Below are 11,077 nucleotides of genomic sequence, written 5' to 3' on the forward strand. Positions count from 1 at the left end.
ATTGTTACACTTCTTTCAATCTATCAGTATCAGTGTCATTTTATTTTGATGATTGCAACTGGTGTGACATTATCTAAGATCGCCCGCACTGATTACCTTACAGTCAACATTGCTTCTTCCTAAAACTTTCCCAGCAAGTCTGAAAAAAAATATGAATTACTAAGTGTGCCAGGAATAGCTGCAGACCATTGTATTGAATTTGTATGGCATATAAGCCATACAAATGTATATCACCCCGCCAAGTCCATGAAAGGATGTTGCGTTACAACATATAGTATTTCGGAAATTATTCATTGAACCATACGTGTTTACAAAAGTGGGTTTTTAATCAGTTCTTTCAAAACAGGAGGCATAGAAATAGATTAGTTATGATGTCTAACAAACAGGAATACAGGTATATACAGTATATTCACACAACACTCTATTACGTAATTGAAATATTTCCCAAAATTGTATTATCATATAGTATACAATGTATTGAAAGACAAAAACTTGAAAAAAGTATCAATATACAAACAGATCACAGTTAGAAAAAACTTTGTTTAAACTTTGCTTTGACACCAGCTTCATCAAATTAATGTGTTTTTCGTGCAAGAGGTGAAGCCAGATTTTATATTTATTGTATACATTTATCTCACAATGGTACACAACCCACACCACTTGGTGAATAGATTTACTAAGTTCTGCTAGTAAAGCTGAATAAACAAGCTGAGAACAATAACATTTCAACCACAATGACCTTTGACCTAATAGCCAACATCTGTGAGTGTCAAAGGAACAGAGGTTGATCCAGCCCATATAAAGTTGTTCAGGTCATTGACATGCTCTGCTTAGATTTATGACTTCTTCTATCAAAGAAAAATAGCTTTCCCTGAAACTGGCAAGGCTCAAGGTGTGCTGTGTCAAATTGCATCCTCTCAGCAAGAAGGTATAATCTCCTCACGAAAAAGCTCTGCAAAGAGATTACCTCTGCAACTTGTCATGCTTGAATTCAGCTGCACAAATGACTTGTCAAAACGTCTGTGTGTAACGCAAGAGCGGGGTAACGGAGGGCAAACCTCCCACAACACTGCTCAATGCTACAGCAAAGACCGAACCACAGCTAAACCTTGGCTGAATGTGGGCTGCCTTTGACTGGTCTGATCACACAAATCCCTCCCATTCATTCATGACTGCTGTACATTTGAAACAGTTCTTTAATGTGAAATAATAAACCAAGCAAGCAGTGAAACTGTGTATAAAGTAATGCTTTCTTAGCAAATTATATGGGTCGTCATACACGTGTATAACTTTAAGAAGTTCATCTTATTGATTGAGCTATTGGAGAAACCCTGCAGTGTGGCATCCATGTTTTAACAGACATAGACAAATTCATTGACTGTCTAGTACACCATATCATTTCCTACTGAACAAATAAACATCAGCCTTTTCTGTTTTTAATCCCAGAAAAACATAAAAGAAGTTGTAAAATATCCCCTAAAGGCCTCAGCAATATAGAACCTGTCCAGTTCTTGTACCTGTCTTGTGAAGGCTTTTACAACCACTGTAGGGCTCTGACTCCATAACAGAGGACGGGGGTGTCTGCAGAACATCTATTACTCAGACATTTACAACTAAATGAAACCACGGCAGGCAGTAATTGAACTGGTATATCATGTGAGTAGCATTAGCTCCCAACAGGATTGCTGTTCACTTGCTGCTTCAACAGAGATCCAATGTAATTTTGGAAAATAAAATAAAGAGAGCATGTATTTTATAACAGGCATTTTTTAAATAGCTGCCAAGATTATGCCAAGGACTGGTAGATATTAAAGTAATAGTTTTAGTTAATGTATTGCCTTACAGTATATCAAACAAATGCAAAAATATATACGTTTTTATATTATAACACTTTTCTTATGAAATCGATAGACGTCATAGCAAGATCTACACATGCTATAATCTCCATGTACTATTACTTTAAACAAAAAAACTAAATCAATATATATAATACAATATGGTATTTCTTTTTTTGTTGATCATATCACAAACACATCACGTCATTCCTCCTTTACTCTCAATGATATTGTACAATCTATCACACTGAAGAAAAACTGAAGACACTTCAAATGGAAGATAGGTCTGTCTCGTACAGCATCTTGACCTTGGCAAGAGTAAGTGATGTACCAGGTAGTCTAAAACAAACCCACTGACCTTCTCCCTTCAGTACCAAGGTGCTCTTGTGACGTCATCTTGAGCTGACACCCATGACCGCCATCGTCCACTTCTTTAATACAGTCACATTTGAGACAACATTTGATAGAAGACTTTCCGATGGACAACCCACTGACTGAACCATGTCTGGTGAGGAGAAATAAGAAAGAAAGTCTTCTTTAATCTTCTTCTCCGAAAAGACACGACCCACTCTGTAGATAACTAGGCATTGGCCACATATTCTGGTCGACGTACACAAGCCATTCTCCGTGGTTGGCAGTTTACAGCATTTAAAAGACGTATAAAACGTGTAGTGTTCATGCCCGGAGGCCAGCACATGGCAGAGTTCTGTACAGGCAGGCAGATGACGACGGGAGGGGGTGGACTGGAGTCCCTACTCAGTCTTATGACAGTACAGGTCTTTAAGTGCTTTGAGTTCCTCAATGAGGGTTTTGTTCTGGTTCTCCAGAACAGCCACTCGGTTCTCCAGACACTTGACGTACTCCTTCTTCTTCCTGCGGCACTCCCGAGCAGCCTCCCTGGAACACAGACGAGACAAGCAGAAGGACACGGTTCAGAGGGGGACGCGACGGAGCAGAGTGAAGAACGCAGGACGGACATCTTGATGTTCCCACCTGTTCTTCATGAGGCGGACTTCCCTCTTGCGGGTGACCTCCTCTGTGCCCCCCTGGCTGGGCAGGGCGGGGGAGGAGGCCATGACCACACTGGGGGCGATGGTGCTGGCGGGCGCCGCACGGATCTGGTAGGCCTGCATGTCTCCTGAAGCAGCTGTCCACGTCAAACACATGTCACTGTTCTTTCTCCAACCCCAATGAAAAACCCAGGTGCCACTGCAGTGTAGCTACATACACGATGCTGGAACTATTACTTAGCTTCAATGTGTAAATACTGTGCCATTCTTGAGTATATGTACAGTACCAGTCAAACGTTTGGACACATTTTCCCTTGAAGATGTGTCCAAGCTTTTGACTGGTACTGTATATCTACAAGTCTGTCGTCTGACCTTGCACCACCACTTGGTTACTGGGCACCAGGATCTGCTGCCCATCGCTGGTCTGGGCGTACTGCAGGATGGTGGTGCCGGTCTGGCCTCCTGCAGCGTTGGTCATGGTCAGGGTCTGGAGCCCCTGCACCCCATCTGTGCCGTTATTGGCCAGCTGGATAGCCCCGCCCTGGGTTATGGCGACTGATAAGACAGAGTGGGTCATCAGTTCAGCTAATGGAAGCTAAGGATACATCTGACATTGTTTGGAGAGAAGCGTTAAGACTGTAGGTGTGTAACTGAGTGGGGTCAAAAGTTACATACTGTATTGGCCACTGCTGGTCTGATAGATAGGCGTGGGCATAGTAACCGTGGTGATGGAAGGCGCAACTGTGTCCTCCTCGGACTTTTCCTCCTCAATTCTGGGCACACCCGGGGCATCTGACGAGAGATCGTTCAGGATCTTCCTGTGAAGGTCAGAGGTCATGGCAGCATCAGCTAACAATCAGGACACGCTCACATTCACACGGACACAACTCTGTACCTATATGAAGGGCGTCGTGACAGAATCTCTCTGCGTTTTTGAGAATCCGTAACACTGTCCACCGACTCCTGGGAGTCCTCGCTCTCTGCAATGGTGGAGATCTGAAACACACACACACAGAAGTCAGCATTTTCACTCTATTCTGACCAGATACTATGGTCCTGTTTATATGGAGCACTGAGAGGTTGTGTACTCACCTGGACAGTCTGCACTTGTGGTGACTGGATGACGGAGGGCTGGGCGGCCTGAATGACCCCATGCACCTGCACCGTTTGGCCGTTAGGCAGCTGCACCAGCGTTACCGTGGGACCGCTGGATGTGGCGTGACCGGCTGCCATGGACACCTGCAAGGCAGACAAGTAATCCTGCTGCCCAGGGAGACAAACATCTCCATCTGTTAGCTACATCAGGTTACTCTAGCATAGCTGTATGATGTTGCAGGGTTAGCTGTATGGACCAAGTCTCTTGCAACCCATGAAAATACATTTTGCATGCGTGTTTTGAGTAAATTATTGACATGATCTACATTCTTGTGAAGGCCTCGGTGTCAATGGAGGACTGTGTGTGTAGGATGGCCTGCATGAGACCTTGGTGTATGTCTCAGTTTTGGCCTGCTGTCACACTACTGTGGCTGGCCTGGTGCTGGCCTGTTCCAGGCTACTTGGGAGAGGGTTGGGGGTGGTTACTATTCCTGCTAACACCCCCGGTTCAAACTGACTGCTGTCTCCCTCTCAGCACGGAGCTCTGTGAGTCATAAAGCTGTTGTCAGGGGGTGAGGAGTCAGCACATTCTCTCCACGGCTCCAACACACACACACACACGCGCGCACACACACACTGACTCTCTCTGCCAGGAAGACAGCTGGTAAGTCAGAAATCAGTCCATCCTTTAAGAAGGGCCAGTGGCTGTATTCAGTCTTGGGCTGATGGGACACTATTGCAGGGTTAAAGCCCTGGTGAACAGTCAGCAAGTGTACAGAGTGCTAGAGGGTACACTACCTGTGTCAGGGTAGCAATCTGGGTCTGGGCAATCTGCTGACCAGTCTCAGACACAGCAGTCTCCACCCCCTGCTGAGCCTCTGCTGCCGACTCCATGGTCATTGGTTTAGCTGGTGAAGGGGACAATAACATAATTCCACCTTTCATTGGCATTGCATTCATCACAGAAGGAATATAGAAGGAATTAACTTGGGTCTGTCTCGGCTTGCTTGGTCTTTTCATGAGACATCTTGAATCACCACCCTGCCCCACTGGTGTGAATGAACACCGGTGTATATATAACCCTGACCACAGCATTCCTTCCCCACACTATTAATAAACATACTGCTTTACGGTTGACCCAGTTTGAGTTGGTTCATCAAGTCAAACCCCAACACTCGTTCCTCGATGGAAACAAGATATCTTACACATTTCAGACATTTGAGTTTAGCAAAGGCGCAAGCCCAGAGTCTTCTCAAACAACCCTAAGACAATATTAGGAGACGAGACCATGTGTTCTCAACCAGGATCTACAGTGGATACACACCATGTGAGAACAGTGGCAGGCATTACATAAGCTTGAGAAAAGAACCTATCTGTTTCATCTCTGTGGATGCGGGGGAACTCAAAATAACAATAATTTTGTAACACTCAAAATATACATATTCTTCTAGCTTGCATGTGTACGCATGCACGCACACAGCCTATGGAAGTCATTTGTCTCCTTGTGATGGAATGTGTCACTATACTCTCTGAGGCCAGCTTTTGTCTGGGCAGCTGACAGTTTCTTTATTACCCAGAGGGCACCTTGTTTAGCTGTAGAGAGTGAGACAAATAAAACTTACCCAGGGCAGGACATTTTCCATTCTCTGAGAACCTTGCAAAAGCTCAGAAATTGAACAAAAGCGGCTTTCCACTGATGCAGAAACTTGGCATTTGTGTAGTCTACGGCCACAGTTCAGCCAAAGAACATTAACAGGGCTGTTTTCACAGACACGGATTTGGCTACGCTTCACCCTACACATTCGACTCCTTCTAAATAAAACAGGACGTTGAACATGACAAGACATTGTCTTGTGAGTAAGTAACTCAATATATCCTATTCCGAAAACCCTCAGTGAACTGCTGAACAAGTCCTCATTAAAAAGACAGACTGAAAAGCTGGTGCTCCTTCAACAGAGCCTGCTCAAGTCTTTTCCAGGAATTGACCCCCCTGCCCCTGACAGTTGGCTACTCTGCTCCTGTGCTCTGCTACAGGCTTGTTGGTGACCGGCAGCAACCACAGACATTCTGAAAAGCCCCTGTTAGAGGAGGGTCAGACAGGCAGAGGAACGTGTTTAACTGTGCCCCCAAAGGTTTTTGTTCTTTCTTTGCTAACCAAGAGCCACACAAGATAACAGGTCACTAAAGTGTCACTGTCTGCCTGTAGATTAAATCAAATCTTTTATTTATGAAAATAGTTGACTAACATTTGTAAAAATTAAAATTGCCGTGCAAAGGAAAGCCTCTTTTCCACTGTGGCCCTTTAATCTCCTAAACCAGATTATGTGGACGTGACTGTACAGTGAGCTCACATAGTGCGTAACGTGTATCCGTGGTGTGATTGGTCTTACTGATTTCTCCCTCTGTTTTTCAAAAGTCAATTCAGAGACGAGCTCGGTGACATGAAAGAGAGAGAGCTGCATGGACGCCACATGGAGCGGCGACGCCCACTTCAAACCTTCCAACATTTCCTCATTCAAGACATTATGTGGCAAGAAAATGTAGTGTATGACTACTTGTACACATAACAGTCGACGGAGACCACGCTGAAATTAGGGGGGATACAGCCCCCCTAATTTGGGGGGATTTAGTTATGCGGGAGGTTAGACGCGGGAAACGCAATGTTTTAAGAATTTCTAGTAGCCTACATTTACCTTCTTTTTTTTTTTGCAGGGGATGGCTGTTTGTATGAGCAAAAAGTAACTTATTAATGTAAATTGGAGATATTCAGCCACACACATACACTTTTGGGAGAAACAATAATTTGGGAGCCATATGTCTGCGAAAATGTGGATGCCCGCCTTGCGCGCTACAGGTAAGTGCGCAAGGACCACAATGCGCATATGTGCACAAACACTTTAAATCATTTTATCACATGCACATTAGCTGGTAAAATGACATCTCAGAGAAGCTGTCCAAGCTCCAACATCCCTCTCCTGTCCGTATGACTGTTCCTTTCTGTTTCCCAAATAGCCGCAGCCTCCCCTCCCTTCATCTGAAAGACTGCCTGCAATAAGCCAGGCGCCATGATCTCTTTGTTTCCTCTCCGGGCCGAACCCGACCAGACTTCAGCATATTCGGGGAGCGCCTATCCTATCTTTCCCCGGACACTAGTTTCCTCTTACCGATACAGACTCCCTTCGTCACTCCCGGGCCCTCGGAGCTCCACTTTTATTCAGACCGACACGTAAGAGACCGCGTCAGGCTACACCTCCGTCGCGTCACCGAGAACAACAACACGGAGAAGGAGAGGGACGAAAATCATATCAGGGTTGCCTTCGAGAACGGCCGATTGATGCACGGAATGAACCGAACGGCACCCGGAATTGGCCGAATGCTTTTCGACACATATCGGAAACAGTCGTAGATTACATTTTAGTATGAAGCTTCTTCCTTTAGTTTGCAATCTATCTGCAGTTTTTTATGTCTTAATTTTTTTTTAAAGATTTTAGGAGTTGTATACGATGTGTTATAACTGAATGTCCAAATACATTGTAATTGTTCAAAGTTATAATTGCAAAATGACACAATTTTGACCACGTCCTCTTACTGTATTATTGGACAGCTAGTAAACTACAAAATAGAGAGGCCCAACGCAAATGTACATCAATGTCAAATAATTTCTGCACTCACTCCTTAGATAGGATAACATTATCCATCTATTTTGTCTGAACTTATCTTGCACCAATTAAAACGTTATCTACAGATTTGATTCTAGTAGTTAAATGTATTCCACAGAATGTGATATTTCACACCAACTGGTTGACTGGTTCCCACCTTTGTGTAGCTGTTGCTGCGATGACTTACAAGACAGCAAGGGGGCAGAATGACACCAGTTTTGCTGTGGTTCCTATTTCTCCCTGGGTATGTTATCCCCAGCAGGGGTCAGTGTGGAGCTGCAGTGGGAGTCAGTGTCTCTCAGACTGCCTCTCTGGTGGCTCAGCAGGAGGGGATGGAACAGCAGAAACTGCTTTGAGTTTGTCCATTTTACAATCCTCTTGATGCTCGTTGCTTGTGTTTTATCTGTTTAATAGTGCTTTACAGCTACAAGACATAAAAAACTGCTTTTTATTGTGACATGAAACACATTGTTTGGGGAATTGACCCTGCCTTGTTAATGAACAACAGTGAATTTGCAGCTGGTTCAAAACCCCAAAGGGAAAAAAGATTATTTTGACCAAGGGGTGAAATGATCTTCTACAGTGTAGAATAAAGCTCACAGCAGCACAAAGTGGCTCTTTCTCTTGTACACACACACACACACACACACACACACACACACACACACACACTCTCTTTCCCTCTCTCACACACACACATATACAAACAGACACAGAAAAAATCAATGGAAGCATTTGGTCTATTATCGTCAAAACACTGTGCATCTCCGTCTGCATAATCAGCTTTTTATCACCAGATGGTCCACTTTGACTTGGCTAATAAACACAAGCATTTGTCCAATACACAGATATGGCTCAGAGAGGCAAGCAGAAGCCTTTTTATTTTACCCTGAGTGAATGTGTGTCTTGTGCTCAGAGACTGTGGTTGTGCGCGCTCTGGGACTGTGATGTGTTTGTGTGTGTCTGTCTGTGTGTGTGTGTGTGTGCGTGCGCAAGTGTGTGTACCCCGTTCTGTGATTGACCTTGAGAAAGCAGGCACAGTTGGAGGAGAACTGGCTGAGGAGGCTCTCTTTCTCTCTGTGTGTGAGCTCCCGCTGAGTGTCTTCCCCTGGGTGAGGGCTGGCTCGGGCTCCCCCCCTTCCCCTCCGCTCTCTCCTACTGTCGTATCCCTCCACCAGAATGGAGGCAGCCTGACGCACTGAATTACTGTGTAGCAGGCCTTTCAAACTGCTAGGTGCACCCTACAGAGAGGGAGAAAATGCATCAAAGCTTTAACCACGCCGGCAGCTAGGAAATACATAATATCCAAATGGTAATTTTGAATGTGCTCTGGAAACAGCCAGGTGCAGAGGTCTGTGATAACATTCTGGGTGCCTATCAGAATATGTCCCCGTAGACCAGGATATGCTTTGAGTTTTGCCCTTGATATTGCATGGTGTGCGTGCGTGAGTCAATGTATGTATGTGTTATCCAGATGGAAGTAGTACTTGTTCCAAAACCCCCCAAATATTCATGACTTCTTGTTCTTCCATGCCAACACTTCCTTAAAAATCCTCAAAATACTGTTCGAGGAATATTTGATCAAACTATCGTTGTACAAAATGTTCTCTCATGTTTTCCCCTCAATAATTAAACAAATAAACAGTCTACACAGACAAGTAATTTGGCCAGTGGGATGGTTTCTCATTTTCCTAAATGTAGTCTAGTTTCCATTCCTTTCGTCGTCCCCCCTCCCTGCCCCCTCTCCTCTCTCCCTCCCCCTTTCAGTGTTCCAGCAGTGCTAGCTGTAGTCTTGTGAACAGCGGCTGCTTTATTGATGCGTGGGCTCAAAGGCTGCCTGGCAGTCAGAGACACTCTTCTTCACTCCTCTCCAGCTCTGTTTTCTCTCTGCCCTCAATAGGTGCTGTGTACTGAGTTGTAGCAACACACACAACCAGAGGCCTCGTTATCCAGTACAGGCTTCTGTTCCACTGCAACTCTTCTCCTGGGCTGTGTTCTGTGTGAGCATGCAGTGCAACGCGTCCCTTCTATAGAATGCAGATTGCAGAGCATTGTTCCCTTGCAAAAAAACAAACAGACATCAAGCCCTGCTGTGGAGACTTTGTTGTCAAAAATAAGCTCAGAGCAAAAGTAGTTTTGAGCCAGCACAGGATCCATTCAAATCCTAGCCTTGTTTTTATTGTTATGTTTGTTGATTTAAATTGTTTCTTATACTCTTGCACCCGTTCACTGTCCCCGCCTGCCTCTGGATTCTGTTACATAAACAGTCTCAGGCCCCAGTGCATGCTGGGAAGTGTTCTGGCGTGGTCTCCAGCGAGGTTGTCCTTGCCTCTACATCATACATGACTACCCCTGGAGAGGGAGCTAAGAGGCTACCTCAAACCAACATTTCTCTTTTAATGGTGTGTTGGGAACCCCACATTGCCCTCACAGCAACACACAGGTACAAGACAGCTCGGGCAAGTTAGGTGTGTGTGTGGGGGGGTGGGCGTTTGCAAGTGTATTTGTGTGTGACTCGGCGTGGAGAGGGAGGCTGAGTGTCACCGTGGGCATTCAGAACAGGCAATAAAAACATGGAGATGATGTGTGTCTGACACCTCGGGACCCTTTTCTCTGGAGACGCGTACCCTCTTCCTCCCCCTCCTCCTCCCCCGGTCACCTCTCCCTCCTCCTCTGCTGCCACCTCTGCCTCCGCTCCCCCTGTCTCAGAGAAGAGACTAACAGAATATAACAAGAGCTGTAACCACACTCTCTCCTCTGAAGACAGGGAGCGAGGGAGGCAGGAGGGAGGGAGGGAAGGAAGGAAGGAAGAAAGCATGGAGGTGGGGGGACGGGGTACGGCTCTGCCGTAAACAACGGAGCAAAGGCTCGGCGGTCTGCGGTTCTATTTTTACCATGGGGCAGGAGGAGGAGCAGGAAGTGGCAGGGTAATGCAGGAGCTGCATAATGAATGAATGGCTCCAGTGATGGAGCAGCCAGCAAAGGGACTGCTCTCCATCAGGTGAACAGCCGTGGTGCATCACACACACACACGTCACAGGGGTAGTCGCGTCGCCCATCGGTATTGCTTCCTCCCGATCTTGCCCACACTGGGGTTCAAACTCTGGTCCTCTGACCTACGGCCACAGCAACCACCTCTCACAAAAATCCCTTTCGCCAGCTTTACCACCAAAGAGTTTAGTGAGTTGAACCAATTCAACTCGATTACACACACACATGCAAACATTCACCAACACAAATGCCCCTAACCCAATAGACACACACACGCACATGTGTAAAAGGAATACATGGCATTTCCTTTTTTTCTGACAAGTCGCCAGTTTACCCTCTTAGCAAGTGAGACAGAGTTCATTCATGGTCTTGTTGTGTAGTCAGTCATGCTGTATAGATACTCAGTGGGCTTAGTGTGACCTTATAAATAGTCTATGCTATTTAGCTCACACAAGTCCATCTCTCCTCCATTTGTATCACGGCCAAA

The 11,077-nt window shown here is 45.5% G+C and overlaps 1 protein-coding gene across 2 annotated transcripts; it reads right to left on the reverse strand.

The window, feature by feature from the left end:
- Positions 1–315: 315 nt before the first annotated feature.
- Positions 316–7,200, reverse strand: creb1b (cAMP responsive element binding protein 1b). 2 transcript variants are annotated; one of them, XM_067256522.1, is made up of 8 exons: positions 7,105–7,200; positions 4,739–4,848; positions 3,938–4,084; positions 3,741–3,841; positions 3,521–3,663; positions 3,218–3,400; positions 2,829–2,982; positions 316–2,732 (listed from the first exon to the last, which is right to left on the reverse strand). In XM_067256522.1, the coding sequence occupies exons 2-8, from the start codon at positions 4,838–4,840 to the stop codon at positions 2,588–2,590; spliced, it is 975 nt and encodes a 324-aa protein (XP_067112623.1). In that variant the 5' UTR covers positions 4,841–4,848; positions 7,105–7,200; the 3' UTR covers positions 316–2,587. The 2 variants fall into 2 exon arrangements, with proteins under 2 accessions (XP_067112623.1, XP_067112615.1); XM_067256514.1 differs by having other exon boundaries at positions 3,938–4,105.
- Between the last annotated feature and the right edge of the window lie 3,877 nt (positions 7,201–11,077).

This window comes from Osmerus mordax, chromosome 2, assembly GCF_038355195.1.
Source record: "Osmerus mordax isolate fOsmMor3 chromosome 2, fOsmMor3.pri, whole genome shotgun sequence".
NCBI lineage: Eukaryota > Metazoa > Chordata > Actinopteri > Osmeriformes > Osmeridae > Osmerus > Osmerus mordax.